The 22553-nt window shown below is 28.8% G+C and overlaps 3 protein-coding genes across 11 annotated transcripts in view; 2 read left to right on the top strand and 1 right to left on the bottom strand.

Moving 5' to 3' along the window:
• Window positions 1–313: 313 nt before the first annotated feature.
• On the top strand, window positions 314–6763 carry LOC111030631 (EH domain-containing protein 3-like). The gene is made up of 9 exons (XM_022310222.1): window positions 314–712; window positions 786–977; window positions 1067–1513; window positions 2779–2910; window positions 3477–3585; window positions 3714–3890; window positions 3968–4091; window positions 4888–5055; window positions 6190–6763. The coding sequence occupies exons 1-9, from the start codon at window positions 621–623 to the stop codon at window positions 6411–6413; spliced, it is 1665 nt and encodes a 554-aa protein (XP_022165914.1). The 5' UTR covers window positions 314–620; the 3' UTR covers window positions 6414–6763.
• A 1131-nt stretch (window positions 6764–7894) lies between these two features.
• LOC111030637 lies at window positions 7895–13947 on the top strand. The gene is made up of 2 exons (XM_022310237.1): window positions 7895–8512; window positions 12396–13947. The coding sequence occupies exons 1-2, from the start codon at window positions 8450–8452 to the stop codon at window positions 13674–13676; spliced, it is 1344 nt and encodes a 447-aa protein (XP_022165929.1). The 5' UTR covers window positions 7895–8449; the 3' UTR covers window positions 13677–13947.
• Window positions 13948–16515: 2568 nt separating this feature from the next.
• Window positions 16516–22553, bottom strand: part of LOC111030633 (rhodopsin-like) — a 45532-nt gene continuing 39494 nt past the window's right edge. For 8 of the 9 annotated variants that reach the window (XM_022310227.1, XM_022310225.1, XM_022310228.1 and 5 more), the window contains 3 exons: window positions 21902–22194; window positions 21652–21806; window positions 16516–17061 (listed from right to left, as the gene is read on the bottom strand). In XM_022310227.1, the coding sequence (XP_022165919.1) occupies window positions 16964–17061; window positions 21652–21806; window positions 21902–22194 (546 nt within the window). In that variant the 3' untranslated portion in view covers window positions 16516–16963. The remainder of the gene's footprint in view (window positions 17062–21651; window positions 21807–21901; window positions 22195–22553) is intronic. The other variant, XM_022310234.1, reaches the window with a different exon arrangement.

The following is a 22553-nucleotide window of genomic DNA, read 5'->3' as shown; positions in this document are numbered from 1 at the left end:
TAAAAGTAACAATACAGCAGCTGGTGACAGTTGACAGGGTTAGTTCTGCTAAATGTAGATTTGCCATGCTGCTGCGCGTCCATCAGAGAGAGTAAACTAATGTGTGCCGACAACCTGACATCCTCTTAATTTTTTTTTAAATAGCCGTGATTAATTCATTACATTAATTTTTAAAATTTTCAAGGTTAGTTACTTTTTGATATCTGTTATCTATATTGGTACTATCACAGTGTTATTTTTTTTTTTATAACACGAGTGGCGGCACGTATAGCGCGTCCGTTGTTAATTTGTTATCTACTTCATGTTCATAGCTCTTGTAATATATTGTCAGTTGCGGCTTGCGAATTATTGTGAAATCTGAATGCCTTATACTCTGATGTCTCTGGTAGTGGTCTGTGGATACTCTGATAGTCTGATCCCTCGTACCGAGTCTCCAAAGTTTTGATCTGACTTTCTGAGTTAAGTTTTTGATATTTCGTTTTCAGTTTTTTTTATAAACGATAAAAATGTTTTTCCTTGTCTTAGTTTGTTCTATTATCATTTGTTAATTGTTTTCATGTATAACTCCAATTTGAAATATTTTTAATCCAACTAGAAGACAATCTTTAATTTTCGTAAAAATGGGTGTACTTCCTTATTGTTATGTCCGCTGCTGTAAGGCTTTGAGCAAAAATCCAAATTTTACTAAGATAATCCACCGGTCGTTTTACAAGTAAAGAGAAACAAATTAATAATGATTATATTATGGTTTAATATTTAAATTAAATTAATTTAATTTGTTTTAGGAATTTTGTAAACAATGATGATACATTTCTTAGTCGTTTAAAACACATTTATAAATCAAAACTCTTACCTCTCGAAAACAAATATTTGTTTCATGAGTTTCATTTGCCGCCATTAACAGACCAAGATTTTGATGCTAAACCCATGGTACTATTTGTTGGTCAATATTCTACTGGCAAAACATCAATGATAAGGTAAATGAAAAGTTTTTGAAATCTATGCTTAGACATTTAAAAAAATGTATGTACCTATTTTTTTTTTTTCATCAAATTATTTGTTTTAGATATCTAATTGAAAAAGACTACCCTGGTATTCGCGTAGGGCCGGAACCAACTACAGATAAATTTATGGTGGTCATGGGTGGTGATAATGAACAGTCTATACCCGGTAATGCCCTTGTAGCTGACCCATCTAAACATTTTTGTGATTTATCACGGTTTGGAAATAAGTTTTTAAAAAAACTTAGTTGTGGAATTGTGAATACTCCATTATTGAATTCCATTACATTTGTTGATACACCTGGTATATTATCGGGAGAAAAACAAAGAGCTCAACGAGATTATAGTTTTAATGACACTTTAAATTGGTTTGCTGAGCGGTCAGATATGATAGTATTGACTTTTGATGCTAACAAACTGGATATCTCAGATGAATTGAAAGCAGCTATTGATGTATTAAAGGACCACGATAGCAAATTAAGAATTGTTTTAAATAAAGCAGATACAATTGAGTAAGTTTTGAACTAGGTTGAATTGAATACTGTATTTTTAGATACAAATCACAATAATTCTAATAATTACCTACTCATTCTCTGAACTTATATGAAAATATTTGAAATAAGAGTACTTGAATATAATTGAATTTGAATTTAAATACATACCTACTTAAAATTATAATTTGGTAAAATATACCCACTGTATAGCTGTTTACATTATGGATACATAATTTGCTTTAGAGATATTTATTTTATACAAATTGTAATTTATTCTTTTAATTGTTAATATTTAGGAACAGGAATTTTATATTCTTAAATCTTTTTACTGAGGCTATGTAGTATTATTCGGGTGAGGTTTCTTGATGCTCCATTTAACTAAAAATAATATACTTGCAACATTTTATTTTGTATACAATTGAATATTAAGAAATTGGCTAATATTTTATACAAATAATGACATATTATAGGAATTTTTTTTTATTTGATAAATAAACAACAAGGCACTTAAAAAAATAGTATGTAGGGAATAGGAATTTTTTATAATGTTTAAATATACCTTTGATAATTATTTGTACCTTTCGTATTTGTCCACATTTTTTTAATGTATTTTTTCTGTAGAACATTGTTTAATGTAGACTGTAATATAGAGTTGTATGCTAAATTGTCGTCAATTGTTTCAATTTGTAAGATTTTCTTATGAAACATGTTTGTTCTAGTTGTTAATTATTTAATTGATTTGTTACATTTTTTTTCACGTTTAAAGCATACCTAGTATTTCTTAATTTTTTTTTTGTAAAAGCATATTTAAGGGTTATACTGTTAGAGAATATTTGAGGTACTTTCTGGTTCTTGAGTATCAAAATATTTCTAAAACCACCTGGTATAATTTGCTGGGTCATCTAAAGAATATCTCAATTTTTAAATTATAAAGAATTTTTTTTTCAACATTTAATTAACATTCAGTTATTACATTTATTAAGTAGGTTAGAGGTATTATCACAATATTATTCAAACAAACAAATTGTAAGTAAATTCCTTACAATTTTTTGAATAAACAATAGTTTTTAATTTGTTAGATATATAATTTATTTTGTAGATAACAATCTTAATTTTAAGTTGTTAAATGGTTAGATAAGATTTATTAATGTTTAGAGGCAGACAGAGTCTATAGATCATCTATGTTCTCTTTTCAAACAAATTAGTTTAATTACAATTGATCCAATATAATTTCGTGTTTTTTTTATACTTAATAATAAGAATAAGTTTTGATTTTTTTTTAGCGCAAGAGAATTGTTAAGAGTTCATGGTGCACTCATGTGGGCTCTCGGAAAAGCAATACATTGTCCAGAAGTTCCTAGAGTGTATGTTGGTTCATTTTGGGATCAGCCTTATAAAAATGATGTTAATCGGATGTAAGTTTATAAATAGTTATATACTATAAAATTGCTAATTAAGAGGGAAAATGAATTCAATGTCGAGCACTAATAATTTTCAGCTACTTGAACTTTGAGTTAGTTAATCTTTCATAATTTAAAATTTTTTTTCCGTTAGAAAATTATAACTATTTGCACTATATTGTGAATACTGGTTATTGATATTTAAATTCAATAAAAACTGAATTTCATGTAGAAGTGTGCTTTTCAAAAGCATAAGCTTTTATTTAAGCCAATAAATAAGTATTTCCAAATTTATGATTTGCTGTTCATCAATCAAAAATTAATACTAGAGTTGAGATTATATTAAACATACTGAACTAAAGTCAGATGTTTGTTTTAGAATCAATTTTGCTAAAAAGAACCTGGTTTAAAGTTATTCATGGAAATAATTAAAAAATGTTGCACCATATATTTAATGTATTCAAATTATACAAATTATTCCTAAAAATTGAAAAATGAAGAAATAATGATTGATTTATCCTTATAATAATTGTGTATGTTTACATTTAGATGTTTATAGTTTTATTAAATTGTATTTTTAGTATGTTTAATGAAGAAGAAAATGACTTATTTCAAGATATGAAATCTCTTCCACACAATTCAGTCATATCCAAATTGAATCATATTGGAAAGAGAGCAAACACAGCAATTGTAAGTATTATAATTTATTAATATATAGGTATACAGTATACTATATATAATACCATTTATTGAATGCAAAATGTAATTAAATGAATACTAAGTAATTTAATTATTCTAAAATTAAAATCCTGTTTAAGGTACATGCATATATAATGAGCGAGCTCAAATCTCGTTTACCACTATTATCAAGGATTATAAATAAAAGCCATCGTCAAAATGAGTTAATTAATAATTTGGAAAGTGTGTTTACTGATATCCAAAATAAGTACAAAAACCTTAGTGTGGGTGATTTTCCAGAAGTCGAACATATGAAGGTTCAAATAATAATTTTTTATTTCTAAAAAATGTTATATAATATTTCTTCTTTTATTTCTTTCTTTAAATTTCATAGGAAATATTAAAAGGAAAAGATTTTTCTTCTTTCAACTCTTTAGATGAAAAATTAATAAATCGTGCAACAAATTTAATGGATGGATTCAGTATGGAAATGACAATGAATGAAGTAGAAGTACAAAGTATGTTTTCATTTAACTCAAGTTATATTTAATATTATTATAAACAGCTAAGATTGCTTCAATACTTAATAATTACAATTCGGTACTGTAATACAATCAAAAATTAATAGGAACAGTTAATGAAAAATAGCAATTACTTCTTTTGATAATAACTTGTATACTAAAAATACATTCAATTATTATTAAGCATTTAAAATATTTACACAATTAATTTATTTTATTATTGAATGATTAGTTATGACAATAATTTTAAACGGATTATAATTACTCAATCCAAAGCCTAATAGAAAATGTCATGTATAGAGACAACAGTATTTTAATTTCCTTCTTACTGTCAAATGAGAGAAGGCAAAAAAATGTGTACTGATCTATTGGGAGGTTGGATTGTGAAAATATACCAAATTATATTTATTTTCAAAGCATTTATATATTAGCTTTACATAACTGTGTATGTTGGACAGGCCTTCATTAAGTGCAGATGGTGCATCCCCCCCCCCCCCATCAAATTCGAAGGGCCTGCAAGCTGCAGAACATTTTATTTTCTCACCAAATCAACATATATTTATTTGTTAAAATGTAGTACAAAAAGTATTCAGAGTTAAGTTTATTTTTTAAATTGAATTGTCAGTTATTAGGTAAGAATATTATATATAGTAGTTAAAATTATAAACTGACATAATTTGAGGTCTAAACATACATAATATTGTCTCATGGATACCAGGATACTGTCATATTGTTATATTAATAAAGCTAATAATGTTAATACTTATTATATAATTATATTTATATCATGCAGGTAATATAATCCCAAGTAAAAATGATATTTCAACTCCTTTTAATGCAACAACTGGAGGCATTGATGAAGGCAAATTTGACCAAAGATGGATTGTTGATTACTACAGGAAACCTTTTGACAATATTTTTTATAACCTGGAAACGATTGATGGGAAAGTAGTTCGAACGGGTAAGCAGACGGCTTTATACTAACATCACATTTTGATTTGCAATTCATCTGTGTTCACAAAGTTTATTTGAAAATTAAATTTGTTTACGCTCTCTTTCATTTTTAAAATAATTATATAAACTCATTCAACTGATAGTTAATTTTAATTATTAAATATTTTACAAATCTTTAAATACAACCTTGAGTTAGGTACTAATAATGGTTTAAAAGGTTATTCTTTTATATAATTTATTATTTATTCTTGTATAGTTAATAATAATCAAGAGTAAATTACATCTCCACATTATGTTGCCTCCATCTTAAAAATGAACAACCTATTCAATTTTAGTACAGCAGATCCAATTTTGTGTTGTCAACTATTATAATAGAGTGAATTAATCAAAAGGAAAAATAAAAAAATTATCTTTGATCATTTGTTGGTATTTTACAATGTTTATTTTTTTAAGTGAGTTATGATCATTTTTAAATTTTAATATTTCACAATATATTACCATTAACTCAAAACTCACTTAAAAATTTTAATATGGTGAAAGAACTACCTAAGAATATATCAAATGTTTGATACTAAAAGGTTAATTCTTTTTAAAATTAAGTTAACAATATACATTTTGAACTGTTAAACATAAATGTTGGTATGCTATGGGGTAGTTACGCAAAGAGAACTTGTCATGCTGTTATTACCTCCTCTTAATTAGAAATGCAACTATATTATTAATCTATAATAAAATATCTTAACTTATTTGAAAATGAATATAAAATGAATAAGAAATAAGAAGCCCACATTTTTTAAAAAACTTTTAAAGTTTTAAACAACATTTAAAAAATTTCTTAAATATTGTACAATAATATGAAATTGTTGATACTTTAATAATAATATAAAACATACATTTTGTAAAGAAGTCAATTTTATAAATCTAAAAATCATTCAAGTTCCTTAAAAATATTAATTTTGTTCCCGATCTATTTGATAATACAAGTGAGTGATATTCACAAAATATTAATGTGAACGCGCTGTTCTTTTCAAATACTGCAAATGGCAAATCATTCAGTATTTAAATTTATGCTTTCTGTTATTTCTCATAATTTAAGCTCTATATAAAGTATTTTCTGTTAATCTATTTTTTTTTTATTTAGCTGCTAAAGAAGAATTTCTTAAGTCAAAATTACCAAATTCAGTATTATCCAAAATATGGATATTAGCTGACCAGGATGGAGATGGTCTTTTGGATTCTGACGAATTTGCTTTAGCTATGTATTTAATCAAGATTAAATTAGAAGGCTCGGAATTGCCAGAAACTTTACCTAAACATTTGTTACCCCCATCAAAAACTAATAATTCTGTAAATATCGCTTCTTAAAGATTTAAGATCTTGAATAGACCTACTGCTTAAAAATCTTATAACTTCATTACTGTGATAATTTTTACTACAAAGCATTATATTCATACTAGTTAGAAACTATTTCATATGTTAATATTGATGTATCATACATTTCATTTTAACAATGAGTATTATGATGTTTTTGTGTATGTTTAAATTATTTGTTATAAAATACATCATAAATTCAGAACATAGAAATTATGTTACCAGATTACAGGAATAAAATTAACTGTTTATATTTTACTACTTCTATCAATTAGTTTTTTATGTCTGTATGTTTCCATAAAATTAAAATTTTTAATTAAAACTGTTTTGGTAAAATAAAACAAGTGTAAATATGTTTTTTTCTTTTACATTTTTCTATTTGATGATTTGTGCTTTTAACTATAAATACAAAAACAACCAGTCATCTTAAGTCTGCACATTCAATTTTGTGAGATATAAAGTGATTACTTAATTATAAGAAATAACTAACAAATAATAAGCATAGTATCTTACTAGTAATGATAGAGATAAATAAACTCACGGAAAAACCTTATAAAAACAATTTTTTTTTGCAAAACCAAATAAATATCAAAATATTTTGATTCTTTTTGAATTTTTTAAAGATGATCTGTAAAATGTTTGATTATTTTTTTATAATTGAATAAAAAATTCTTACTCAGTCAAAAAATAAAAAAATGTAATACAAGGTCCCTAATAGGATGTTTGCACTATATTTAACACATTTTTTTTTATAAGCATTTAAAAATCAAATTTTGATAATATTCTCCAAAATCAGGAAAACTTTAATTTATTTTGTCATTAAAATTGTATAAAATATTCAATTTTTATAGATAACATTTGAAAATTTACTACCGGCATCCAAATTACAACCCTGATTCAAGATTTGTTGTTTTCAAAACAAATATAATTGTTGCATTTAAAATAATGATTTCCGATTTTCATCAAATATTTTAATAATAGTATAACAAATGGAGTGTGAAATATCTGAGTGTTATGCCTTACACCTGTATGTTTATAAGACGAAAGCTTTCATTAATTTGTCTATAAAAATCTTATCGGCCTAATTGACGTTTGAGATAATATTAAGGGCGTACTCGCAATAATGGTACCAATATATAATATTACCTAAAGATATTTGTATATAATGTACAGTTATCATCAATTTTTATTTTATCTGTAATAAGTGACCGTTATTTTTTATTTTATTTAAGTTAAGTAGGCAGGCAGTCAGGTACTCAGGTAACTAAATTTGTAGGTATCTACCGAATAAAATAGATAGTATTATGTATAATATAAATTATCAACGGCTATTAATTATTTAGCACATTTAGTCAATCAACCCTGAAAATGACCTAGCCGGTCATTGACGTCCGTCGATCTTCATTGTTTCGACCGAAATTATTTTTACTTCCACCTACGGACCGTAGAATGTAATCATCCTGACATCCTTTCTTCCTTGTCTAGCCGATGCCAATCTATTGATATCCTATCACTTCGCGAATCCGTAACTACGTATTAAGTATTTATTTAATACTGTGACTACTCGGTTATCTGTGAAAGTTTATCTCGACTGGGTGTAGTGGAAGATATCCGTCGTTATTGTGTCAATGACATTATACAAATAGGCAATAGCCAATAAGCATTTGATCACCTACAATGACCGAAGCCAAACGGAGGAAAATGTCCTGCACAAATCCCCCTTCCTCAAATGACGCGGTCAACGGCCTAATATAATGCGTAAACACCATATTAATACCTATTTGTTTATTTTTCAAATACCTATTTGTGGCGATTTTACGACGATTCTGTTAACAGACAACAGTCATTTCAGTTCACAGCAGACCAGTTCACGACTCACATTTCACTTCGAAGCTCCGTTTTTGAAACTCCACTTGTTGAATGTCACAACCCAGTGCACCGCATAACGCATATTAATTTAATAATCAGTACATAATATTTTAACTGTTTTCAATTTGTTTTTGACTATTTTGATAATCTTTAAAACTAAAATGGACGACGAGAATAAAGATCCATCAAACATTGGTGTTGTCAATAAAAATACACCAGTAAAGGTAAAAATATTTATAATATTATATTATTATTAGGCACCTATAATAAAACCTACCAATAACACGGTTTTTGCCTTTTATCGGTCTTACCGTTTATGAATATAGGTACTATTGGAACGGTTTTTGTGAAGTACGCCCTTAGGGAATAAAATTTATTTTCATTGGGTTAGGACTTGGTGTGAATTTTAATTTTAAGAGCAAAATCTGATGTTTGTATACTTTATATTTAATATTATAGTTAGTTTTTTGGGTTTCTGTAAGAAACACTTGTAACGAACCTTGCATTAAATTTACAATCCTTAGCTGTTAAAATTGAAAATGTATTGCATTGCCATGTACCTACTAATGTAATTAACAGTAAATAAGACTTATGAGGAATTTTGTATAGTATTGAAACTTTAGATGTCGAAAATTATTGAAATTTTACTTTGACCTTTAAAGTACTACCTAGCTAATTTCATTTTTATACCAAAAACCTTCAATGTTGAAATTTTTTTTAGAATCTTAACTTCGAGGCATAATAAGCGAATTAGACAACATTATGTATGTAAATTACTAGTACAGCAATGACACATGTGAGGAGGGAGGCTATCCAGTGATAGAACTCGATGTTATTACTTTTTTGGGCCTTAACCTTTATTGGATTTATTTTATTTAATGAAAAGGTGATTGTGTAGATTCCTATTCAGCAAAAAAATTTTCTATTATATTATATAATTATGTTTCATAAATTGATATTTTTTGAATCAATAGTATTAAAATTTGTATTAAGAAATATACATTTTCTTTTTTTTGCAATTATTAAGAAATATTAAATTAAAATGTATGAAAATTAATTAATGTCTTATGACATTTAACATTATATAAAATATGAAATTATATTAGTTATATTAAATGTGTGAAAATGAAATATAAAAATATTTTTATTCTGCCGTGTATCTATATAGATAGGAACTTGTGAAAACTTAAACATCTCATTTTACATTCGTGTATGAACTAACTTAATGAAATATACTATATACATACCTTTTTTTTACCTACGTACCTACATAATATAAAAACTACGAATTAAGATGTATCTAATATCTATATCTTATAATCAACTGTTTTAAGTATACCGTATACCTAGCCACCTGGGTACCTATATAATATGATACAATCGTCTGGTCGTCAGGAGTCCTCGCATATTAAATTCTTAACTGAACGATGAATGTGTTGGTCGGACATATTATTATTGTCTATCGTAAATTTGAGACAAAAAATATTTAATTCTTCATATTTAATAATTTAGTTCTTTTTGAAAGCAAAACTGTAATTAAATGTAAAAGTACGGATTTTTGACCTATTATAAAATCTAGAAATAAGAATATTATGTAATGAACCTCGTTTAGCTTTTTTTATAATTTAATTTTAAAATAAGTTATGAGTATTTTAAAATACACAAGCAATTTGCAATTTTAAAATACTTATTACTCGTTTTAAAACTAAAATATAATAAAAACCCTATGCGATATTCTAATCTTACCTTAAATTGTTTAAGTCAATTCACTATTTCACTCTAATTGTTTAGCTAACGGAGTTAAACGTGATCTGTTGAGCGTAAAATTTGGTATGATACAAGTTTGTGAGACGGAGAGAGTCAAAAATGTCCGTGTAGGCATCCTCTTACGAAGTTTAAAGTTAATAATAATAATAATAATAATAATAATAATAGGATTATAGTATAGTAATACTATTATAATAATTAATGATATAATAAAATATGTAGATAATGTTTTCTGAAAAAAAATTTAACCTACCGTACAACTTATGGTAAAATAAACTACTATACTAAATAAATAAATAACCTAATACCAATATAAATAGCGAAATAGGTAGGTATGTACCTAATAAACTAATACAATATACAATGAACTATCGATTATCCGTAGTCTTCTGTGGAAGTGTGGAACTATCTACAGTATAGGTACTAAAAATAGTGTTCATATGCACAATGTACAATATATAAATTATATATAATAACTAATAAGTATTTGTGAAAAAAATTAATATAAATGTATATTATAATTAACCTAATGATAATATTTAAGGGGACGGTCAAGTCGAGTCGTCTAACGTACTACGACATAGCAAATTCATACCTGCAGTACGAACAAATTCGTTTACCAGTTTTAATAGTGTGTCGTTAGTTTCGACATTAGATTGAATTGACCTATTAATTATCATTACACTTTTAAGTGAATAAGTGATAACATACCTAATCTGTATTCTCTCGACCGCGGTTTATTCGATATTTCAATTTTTAAGTAAGTTATGAGTATCAGAGTATGTAAGAAGGAGACAACATATAATAAGAGCGTTTTGTACCTGTCCGATTTTTTTTTTTTTTTGGTAGGTAAATGATATTTTATGTCTTACGACTATGTGATAACTATTCAATGGTAAACAAAATCCTTAGAACTGAATCCCCGATGAAGAACCCCATGGTAAAATCACAGAAAATAAATATTATGTTTCTTAATATTTTTACGACAATGTAAGAGTTGAAAATGTTAAAGTAGGTAATAATATTATTAATTAATAAAATAAATATAAAAGTAAGTTTTTTAAAATTTATTTTAACATTAAACATAGTTCTTGGTTTTTTTTTAAATTGAATTATTCTTTAATACTCAATTTTTCATTTTTCATTTTTCATAATTATTTATTGTTGAACATAATAAAAAAAATCAATTTAAAATATGATATATATATATATATATATATACTATCAGTTAAATGATAAGTAAGTACCTACTTGTACCAAAACTTTAAACGTAGTATAATTATATATTTCAGGAGACGATGAGACACAGGTTATCTATTTTATGTTCGTCATGTCTTATTAATTCTGCAGAGAGCTCGTCTGACATTGATTTACGAGTATCTTGAATATTATTTTTGCGGTTTTTCTTTTTTGTCAATTTTAATCTTTATTTCGATAATCCTTCGATAATCTTCCACTAACACCCCATGATAGGTAAAAAGTGCACCTTTTTTTGAATTACTAGGATATCCCTTTCCCCCTTTTTTTTAATTTGATTAATTTGGTTATTAATAACTACATAAATACTTCATTCGTATTTGGAATTAATAAATCAAAAATTGTGAGTACCTACTCTACTACCTGCGTTTTAATTGATAAAACTTAAGTTTTGTTAGCATTTCGTTGGTAGAGGAGTTTACCTACAGTATTTCTGTAAACCAGCAAACATTATTTAAGTATAGTTAAGTTAGGTAGTTAAACGGTCTTAACTAGATTTAGAATTTAATTATTTCATCTCACATATTTATAATACCAAATAGAATGATACATGACATTTTCACTGAATGATTGTGTTATCATTTTCTATACACCATAATATTTTCATAATATTTTATTTTATATGAAATTTTCGATTACCAATAGTTTTTTTTCGATTAATGTCGATGAAAAAATTTTAGCTCTAGGTATCAAAAAACTTGAAAATATAATACAAAGTTCCTCATAAGTTGTTGTTAGCGGAAATTAAAAAAAAAAAGTTAAGCGTAAGTCAGCAATATATTTTTACAAGCATCTGAATTTCAAATTTCGATCAAATACATAAAAATCAAGAAAATTTTGTAAATTATTTTAAGTTAGAAATTCATAAAAATATTTCTTTTCATATCTAAGATTTTAAAATTGAAAACAAGGTTTCTTATAAGTTTTTCTACCTTTATCAAATAAAAAAATTCTACTGGAAAGTCAAATTAAGTTTTTACATTATTCGATATTCACAAATTTATAGCGCTTTTCGAGCCAACCATTTTTAAAAATTAAAAAAACAACGATTACGTATAAACAATATTAATTTTTTGTTTCTAGGTTGTGGGTAACCATAAAAAGGAAATGTTAATAGATTTGCTCAAAAGCAAAACTAAAAATGAAGCCGACCTCAGATTTACAAAACTAATAGAAGTATTATCACAAGAAACTGGAATTGGCGTCAAAACAGTTAGAAAAATTCTGAATGAATATTACAGGAATGGACAACCATTAACACCAAGAAAAAGAAAATTTCAACCAACAATAAATAAAACAATAAACAGTGCCGATAAATGTACAATTCGCCGAAAAATTCATAGTTTTTGGGTTAGACATACAGTACCAACTTCAAAAAATATACTAGCCGCCATCAACGCTGAACCCAAAATTCCATCACTAAACTGTAACTCATTAAAAGTAGTATTAAAAGATCTAAATTTCGAATACACGAGATGTGGCAATAAGTCTGTTCTTACGGAAACGGAAGATATCGTACTATGGCGTCGAAAGTATGTAGAAGATATACAGCGTTACCGAGTTGAAGGTAGGACAATTTATTATTTGGTAGAGACGTGGCTCAACGTCGAGCCATATTCATCCGAACAATTATGTACCAACAAAGAACCTTCGGGTGAGAGCAGACGGTTGACCGTCGTGCATATTGGATCAGCCAATGGTTTCGTAAAAGGCGGTCTGCTGTGCTACGAGTCGAAAACAAATACGTCCAACTACCCTGACCACATCTATGGTGACATATTTTACAGCTGGTTTCGCCGTGTATTGCCTCTACTCGACGAGCACTCCGTCATTGTTTTGGACACCTCTTCATACTATTCGGTAGGAAATAACGTGCCATCCATGTCCTGGAAAAAAAATAGTATTTTACAATGGTTCGAGAGTAAAGGCATAGTGTTCGATAGGCCAATAGTGAAGTGTCAATTAATTGAAAAAGTTAAAGAGATAAGAATTGTCTTTGACATCTATAGAAGAAGTGTGCAAGAGGCAATTAATCACAACAAAGCAGTTCTACGTTTACCTCCGTACCACTTCGAATTAAATCCAATTCGAATGGCATGGTCGATTCCATTCAAACACGTGAAAACGAAAGACTGCTCAAATTGTAATCTGGACGATGTATGTAAAATACTTAATGATGGTGCTGATCTAGCAACGCCCGAGAAGTTGGCCGCTTACTTCAATTATTCAATCGTAGAAGAAGAAAATCTTTGGAAACTCGATTTCATTATCGACAACATATTGGAAGAAGCTGCAACTTCATCGCACATAGAGACGATAAGCTTAGTTACGTCTTCCGAAGCATCAGATTCTGGTAATGAATGATTTGCGTTGATCACGCCTACTTAGAATCGCAATACTTTTTTATATGTATATAATAGCTGATATGTTGATTTTTTTGGCATGTTTATTATTTATCTGTATCGTTTCTAATAGATATGAATTAATTATTAGAATTTTTGATCAGAATTTTACTATATACAGCCATGTATAGAAAATATGTTAGGTAATATTATTAAGGTACATTATTTTTGATATTGTTTTGTATTTTGTTTATGACGAACGTCGTGAAAACGACTACCTAGCTTATGACGTTTTAGACCAAAAAATGTGTTCAACAATTTTAAATATAAAAAAATGTATTTATTTTCTGTTTATAATAATATATTGATGTCTGACTGCGTCCTTCACCTCTGCCAAACTTAACGTTTCTATTATAATAGTGTCGAGTGGAGTACCTATCTTCATCGGGTGAGTTAAATTTGAATTCAGTGATATATATACATACATCACAAATCATTATTTATTACTGTATATATAGGTAGGTACGAAAAACGATTCTGAACGGAGGCTGTCTGTCTGCACAAATTTCTAAGAAAATCTTTAGTTTATTTATATTACTATTGGTAATTTTTTTCTATTTATTTTAAAAACCATAATATTCTCTGTTTAGATAGGTGCTTAGTTTCGTCAATATTTTAACTTGGAATTAATATTGAAAACAATCGTAGTCTATAAAAAATACTCGAGATAATACATAATATTATTATGTTGTACGTGCAGCGTTATCTAGTGACAAAAACGGTCGGTTGGTAAGTGCAAAACGACCGAACAGATCGTTGTACTTTACGGATCTATTCAGATCGTCACGTAGCAATTATATGTGTCGTCCAAGACATAGTTCCAGGGCCACCAGGGGCCCCGTAGAAGGAGTCACTTCTCCCTACATGCCTGGGGGTTTGTGAAGAAAAAGTTGATTTTTTTTTATTAGCTTTTAGTTATACTATTACATACAGCTCAACGATTGTATATTATACAACATAACTAACTTATAAGAAAATATTAAACTAGAATAATACAAAACATTTTTGCATAATTACAATTTTGCAATAATTACATTTATATTACAAAGGGTTGGCAAGTAAATTCTATTGGAGTCCAGATGATTAAAATAATAAAATAAACGAGATCTAGAAAAAAATAATCTGTCACATTAATAACAAAGTTTTATTTTTATATCCAAAACCTAATGCAGAAACTTAAAAATATTGTTACAAAAACGTACCAAAAAAAAAATTACAATAGGTATTCATTTTCAACGGCTCGCGGCGCTGACTTAAGTGGAATATATATTAATTTTATATTTAATTATCATAAAAATAATTAAAATTAAACAATGTATTGATGTAGAATTTATTGATGGTCCAGTTTGCTGTACCCGACGGTGCAGATTTTGACATTCGGTCAACCAGTTGCCAAGCTCAGTGTCTATATTATATTATAGTTCCATAACAATATAACAGGGGTAGCCGCTTATTTTTATTTTGGGAGCCACAAATTTTTAAAACTAATTCGAGGCGAGCTACATTGAAAAGCGATGTTTATAAAATGAAGACACATTTTTCGTTTTGAATCAAATGAAGAAACAGAAATAACTTGTGTCGCCGTGCCATCTATAATAACAACTGTATATGTAACGAAATCGACGGCAATAAAAACACTATCTAATGATTCTAAGTTCTAACGGAATTATGTATTTATTAATTTTAGTCTAAGCTTGATTAGTAGGTCCAAGGTTCAAGAGCCGCAGGCAACTGATTCAAGAGCCTCGTTGTGGCCACCCCTGCAATAACATACTCATCTTACCTGGTAAATATGGATGTTGACAACTTCTAGCTAATGGTATACTCTTTGTGATTTGTGAATTATTAATATTATTATTATTTTTAATTATTCGTATACATTTTAGTTTACCGTTCTGAAATGTACCTACCTATTTCCAGTAGGTAAATGCTGTCAGTTTTAATTTATTAATGGACTTTTCAATTGCCATAATATATAATTAATATTAATGCATTAATAAATGTGCATTCATTTCCACCTTTTACCTACAAAAGGCCATTTTCATTTTAATACTATATTTTATACCTACTGTCGAGTGGAGTTTTTGACTCTTGTTGCTCCGCCTCTTGATAATTAATACCTATGCACTTACTCATTTCAAATTATGTAAAATGATTTTCTTTGAAAATCAAAAAAAAAAACTACGAAGATTGAGCTCTATCTACGTAATGGTTCACTGCCAAAATAATTTGCTGTACATCCGTGCCTATAGTGTAGAATGTAGATACTTGCTAATAATCTCCTAATACATGTATGATGTATGAGTTCTGCAGATGCAGATATAATATTGTATGTGTGTTTTCCGGGCGTTTCTCTCGCGAACACCAACTTTCCATAACACTAAAACTAATATCTATTATAACAGTGTTATTTACCTATATTAATATTTAACTTATCATGCACCGAGGGCACAATCTCTTCAAAGTGTAGGTATTGTAATATTATCATCAACGAGTATGGTTTCGAACAATATTTGAATATTATATGGTACATCATACATTAGATGCATAATATTATATATTATATACTATTTGCTCTAGAGTTTCGTCAAAAAAAATAATGCTTTATTTATTGCAAAAGATTCATTATGCTAAAATAAAATAAACTCTTAATGTATACCAGTTATATAAAATTACAATTTTATATGTTTCAAAAAAGAATAAAATATAAATTACAACGCTTAAGTATTAAAAAGAATGAAAAAAATAGTTTACTACAATATTATGTTATATTATGAATTACATATTATTATACAACATCATGAAATATCAAAGAGAAGGTTTAATTCAAATTAAATACATTTATTGAAATGGTAACGAATAGTATACTTATTTTAATAATGATGGATTATTTATAACTACACATAACACATTATATTATCATAATATGAGTTAGTGTGTAACTTGGCATTTACATTGTACCTATAAGGCTATATATAATAATACAGGTTTAGGACATTATATTTCTATAATAATAATTTTTATAGGCGATACAATTAAATCTATAATTATTTATGTTTTTATTACATACTGACCCTGGTCAGTCCAAAAATTACAATGACATTGATTCTATCATATAATTTATTAACAATATAGATAAAATTAATAATTATTACCATGGACATCTAAGTATTATTTAGCACTGATTAAAATTTAAGTTCTAGAAATAGTAAAATTTTTATTTTAAATATTTAAGTAAACGGGTGAACATTAAAAATCGAATACAAACTGATCAGATATACTGTTTTTTTTTGCTTCTTCATTTTGATTTTCATTTGACTCTTCGGAACAATCTGTTTTGTCAGTTACTAAAAAAAAGTTGAATTTATTAACTATACAAATATTAAATAATTATAATATTTAAACTATTAAACTTGTAAGGACATGGTTTAAATTTAAAAAAAGAACATTGCACAAATCGTTTTTAATTGTTCTTTAAAACATTTAACCGATAAGTCCAATTTTGAACCTCTGAAAAAAGTCAATATTGTTTCTTAACATAATGTTGATCGACTTCTTTTGTGTACATTTGATCAAGTGCCTAATGTACAAGATAGCCTAATAATGTATTCTGTTGTCCTTCTCCTTTTCATCACTCCATCACCCAAGAAGGAGTGCTCATGATTTGTATCCGAGCCCAAGGATGAACTATTATAGACAGTTCGCAGTCGACCAAATAAGCATAATGTGTGCAAACATCGAATGCTTACCAGACAAATCGTTCGAAAATTTTCCGAAAAATTCCACGAAAATGGAAGGATAATGAAAGTAAGCACTAGTGTCGTTTATTCGTGACAAGGAAATAATAATAGCATCCTGCGGGGTAATGTGCTGTGCTGTACTACCTAACAACTACAGATAAGTGTGATTTCGCGAGTTTTCAAACGTACCTACTGAATTTCTAAGTATTATTTTTAAGATAAATTAGTTTTTAAATATTTCATTGTTATCTACGAAACGGAAGCTATATACTTCAAGTTGTGAAGAACAGGAACTGCGCCTGGTCTATACCGAGCACTGGTTTACCCGGACGAGGTTCGGTATAATATTATACGGAATACGTTGTGCGTATATTGTGTAGTTGCGTGTCAGCAAATCAATAATGAAAATATGAAATCCAATAAGTGTATTAATATATTGACCTCATGTATTTGACCCCTATCGTGTTTATGGTTTTGGATCAAATTTGCATACATTTCCTACCCACATTTATCTGTGCGGACAGGGATAATCTGACGGTATAACGTATAACGTAATATAAATGATGTGATATAATTCGACCCCATCGGTGACAAAATTTATGATAAACAGACAGCCAAAACAAGTGGCTATATACTCTATATAATTATTGGGCTGTCTACTGTAGCCGCACATAAACACTGTTGGGATCGTATGTTAAGTTTAAGTGCCGAACGGCTGTTAGCGCACCAGTCGTTTCCTTTCTTAACATGACAGATTTAAGATTAGCAAAATCAACCTTGTGATGTCGTTAGTTTAACACTTAGAGTAAGCTTATTAGCATAAGAGTGCATTAATTTAGTACCAAAATTTAATTTGAGGAAATTATCTGTGTTTGTCCCAACATTAGCTTTTTTAAAATATAAGTATTATAAATTGTAATGTTTTGCATACTCATAACTTGTAGAACAATTTAAATGCCTATCGTAAAAAGTTAACGACTGAACACAGATAACTTTCATATATTAAGGTTTTGTTAACGCCAACAAGTAACAACACAAGATTAGTTCTGCTAAACTCAGATTCGCCATGTTGCACGTGGATCAGACAGACTGTCAGAGAGCGAAAACAAATAGTGCGCAGGCATCGTCTTAAGGGGATTCGATTTTACTAAAACATACCTACCTTTAGTAATTTAGCACATCTCTTTAATCATCCCGTTAATTTGATTTTAAAGTGTAAAAATTAAGGAATATTTAAACACTTATAATTTGTAAACTTCGTAAAAAATTAAATATGTTTTCAGATTTGTTATTGTATTACTAGTTTTATAGGAACGATTTATAAACTATGAAAAACACCCTCTTAATGCAATTAACAGTTCAATCTGGATGAAATTAGTTTGAATTGGCCATTCACACCAAAAAATGTATCATATACGAGTTATTTATTTGTAAAAAACATATTTTTTATACATTGTTAATGCATACGTTTCTCTTTAAAATAATCTTATTAAAATTAATAGGTACATTGATACCTAACAACTTATATTATAATATATTATAATATATATGATATTATGACATAATAATAATTAATAATATATAGTTTATTTTTTTTTTAAATTTATATTTAATTAAAATGATAAACAAAAATTAGTGGGTACTGTCCTACCTTACTATCTATGTAGCTGCCATCGAAATTAGAATGGTATATATATTACTATTATTGCTGACGAATCGTCATTTGAATAGCTCGTAAGTCGTAATAGCACGAAACGTTGACAAATGATTGCTGGAACCTTGGATTACGGATTCATATTATTATGTATATTACTTCATCCCTCCACACTATTGATATTTGCACCATCTAATCGATATAATATACCAATTTTCCAAATTAATCAGATCACTGGTTGTCACGAAAAAATAGTTATTTACGAGATATTGCGTTTTATTCTATTACGATTAAATACAGCTAGTCAGTTGCATACTCAAGGTCACTTTCAGAGAAGGGATGTTTCGCAAAGTGTTAACACATTTATTATTTATTGAAGAGTTTCATCCTTCGGGTATTAAAAATATAGTAATTAAAACGAATTGATTTATCGACATTTCTTTTAATTACAAATTAAATACGAAATAATATGCCAACAAATTTAACAAATCGGATGGGTCATGTTATTACTATAATTGAGTGGTGTCTTACTGATTTCATTTCCCTGGACCGGACGTCAAAATAATGCACGCGTGAACCGGGCAGAGAAATGTTATGCTTGGAATAATAAAATGAAATAGTTGGCTCTTACGGGCTTGCGCGATGACGTCAAAATGTGCGTACCATCGAGTGTCGGTAAATAAGTTATGGGTATGCTAACCTACAATACATTATACATTTATACCTAAGACTTATCGAGATAACTATTACGCAGGGCCGCAGGGGTGATACCGAATACGATGCATTAGGTACACCACATAATAAATATACAAGTAATCAGAGCGTGCAGTCCTGGAGATACCCGAAAAAGTCTCAACTATGAACATTATACCGAAGTAATATTATTTTTTATCTATATTGTGTGTGTACGTATACATATTATGTCCATGTGAATTTTAAATTTATACGGACATAATATTATGTTTTCCAAGTCGGAATTTATTCTATAATAATAAATAAAAAAACTTTAGCAGAACTGCATTTCACATGAAATTATCCAAGTTTACCTACTCATATCAATATCACTATATCAGGTCTATGGGGGGGGGGGAGGTTCTTACCTACCACCACCACGTGGAGATCTCGCGAGGGTATACCGCGCCCGGACTGCAGCAGTATCGATGACGCACAACTCCAACTACTGCCGGCTAACGTCATATTTTATAGTTTTTATACAACCGACACCAACGATATTATTACAAGATATCAGAATATTATGACGACCGTGTATTTTATATAGGCAGATACCACTATACCGTACATAACAGTTGACTGGAATTAAATTGATCACAAAGGCATGCGTTTGGCTAATTAGGTAGGTAGGTATTATAAGCGTGTATTGATTGTGATGCTGCAATAGGAACAATACTGCAGTTTTTGTTGTATACAGTCGAACTCACGGCCACCAATCGATGCACAATTACTATTCACTTGCATAATTGGATTTTTTTCATCCGTTTGCTTTTATTGTACAAAAACACAATACGCATAGCTATACCGTGTATAATTTTAATTAATAATTAGGTAAGTAAGATAAGGCATGTATATTATATTTCGCTATCACCGTGTACCACGTGGTTATCACGTTACCTTAGTGTACCAAATATTTGAAAATACTCAACTATAACTTCATCGTCTGATCAGTTACGATTAATGGGCAATGGCCAATATTATAACTAGCAAATAATTGTTTATTTTTTGAATTACAAGAAAATCCTAAAAACGGCGATGGCGGAATGGTAGCAGGTATGCTATATATAAGAGGATGCCACAGCCCATAATTTGAATTTGAATTGAAAATGGTTTTACTCGGGACAAATTTATCGAGAGAGTACTCACAGTAGTCTCACCAAATTTTTATCAAAGGTAAAGAAGAAATTTATTTATGCCTTAGCGTTCGTTTTTTTTTTTTTTTGAAAACTTAAAGACAATGCAAATTAATAATTTTTTTTTTGATTTTTAAAAATCATTGAGCATTGACATAGAAGAAATAAAAAACTCTTCGACTCAGTTAAAGTTCTCTTTTATGCATAGTATGAATAATATTTGGTACATCAATTGTAAATAATGTACCCACTCGTAAGTTTGTCCCGCATGATCCCTTTTTTTCTGTATATAATCCTATTATTACAGAACAACCAATTTTGGTATTCTGACATGCCACCTTGTTTTAAAATACTTTGAATTAGTATTTAAATTTATTTAGGATTAAACATTTTAATTCTTTTCAAACTTTCATTAAAATCTCCTACATTAAACCCCTTAAATATCGGGGGTGGCGTCCTCTTAAAGACCCGCACCACTGCGTCTGCAGAGGTATTAGCACAGCCAACTGTCAAGAAAATATAATTTTACCGCCACCGCTGCAGTGTGTGTGGACCTACATAATAATTTAAGCATAGTCATTAATGTTATTGTTGCCTACCTAAATAGTAAATAGTAATATAAAATAGTGCAAGTAAGTAAAACAAAAAATAAAATAACTAACACGTTAATGGACTCACTCGTGTTTATTTTCCCGTTGACGCTTTTACTTCTGATTGTGGACATGACGACTTTAAATGGAACTTTGTCTATTTTGATGATCGCCGAGCCCCGGTTCGGTTCCATAGTCAAGGTTAGGCTCCTGCAGTTTGAAAACACATAATTACGATACGACCTTAAACGGAATAGATTTTGAAAATAAAACAAAAAAAAATAATCGTTTTTTCATTTCGATGTTAGGTTTTCGTACCCATTGGTACTTTTACTCACCGGCAGTCGGGTTCGCTGTAATAGTCCATGCCAATCGAATTTGAGTCCGGCGGCACCCTCCGGTGACGTACGCATTTCAGTTCGACGACGTTCGCTCGGTTCCGGTCCTGTCCGGTGAGCAAAGCGAATCGGTTGAGGCTCTTGTTCGTCACTAACCGCTGATTGCGTCCTGGGGTGCACAGCTCAGTGTGGCTGTGACCCACCGTCGTACAGCCCGATATGTAGTTCCGGATTGACGACCGGAAATGTGGATGAGAGAGGCCGTACACTATGGGGTTGTACACCACGGACGCCTGCGGGAATATGGCATAATGTTATACACTGCACGTTCGATTATTGTAGTTCGTGAGCATGGCGCGAGGTACCTAATATTATAATTTTTCAGAGCCTTTGAATTATGTACAATATAATTACAAGCCACAACTTATATAAAGAGACGTGTCACGATTACAATATAATATTTTATAGTCCGTTCCCTATTGCAGGTATTATTAGTTGGATATTATTAGATTGATTTTTAGATTTTCAAACCGCGAGAAAAGTGTGCAGTATAATATGATGAAAACAATTCGGTACACCTAATATATTTAAAAAAATGTGAATAAATTAAGTTGTGAAATCGAAACGAGGATATTTGTAGGTAAGTCAAAGG

This window comes from Myzus persicae, unplaced genomic scaffold (assembly GCF_001856785.1).
Source record: "Myzus persicae strain clone G006 unplaced genomic scaffold, MPER_G0061.0, whole genome shotgun sequence".
In the NCBI taxonomy this organism is placed as follows: domain Eukaryota; kingdom Metazoa; phylum Arthropoda; class Insecta; order Hemiptera; family Aphididae; genus Myzus; species Myzus persicae.
The sequence above is the reverse complement of the archived record's forward strand: the minus strand, read 5'-3'. Positions and strand labels throughout refer to the sequence as shown.

Bases quoted from the DNA above. Each gene is read 5' to 3' on its own strand.
- LOC111030631 (XM_022310222.1), top strand. From the start codon at position 621: ATGGGTGTACTTCCTTATTGTTATGTCCGCTGCTGTAAGGCTTTGAGC. The intron at 2,911-3,476 runs GTAAGTTTATAA...TTGTATTTTTAG, and splicing joins AAAAATGATGTTAATCGGAT to TATGTTTAATGAAGAAGAAA. The intron at 3,586-3,713 runs GTAAGTATTATA...ATCCTGTTTAAG, and splicing joins AGAGAGCAAACACAGCAATT to GTACATGCATATATAATGAG.
- LOC111030637 (XM_022310237.1), top strand. From the start codon at position 8,450: ATGGACGACGAGAATAAAGATCCATCAAACATTGGTGTTGTCAATAAA. The intron at 8,513-12,395 runs GTAAAAATATTT...TTTTGTTTCTAG, and splicing joins ATAAAAATACACCAGTAAAG to GTTGTGGGTAACCATAAAAA.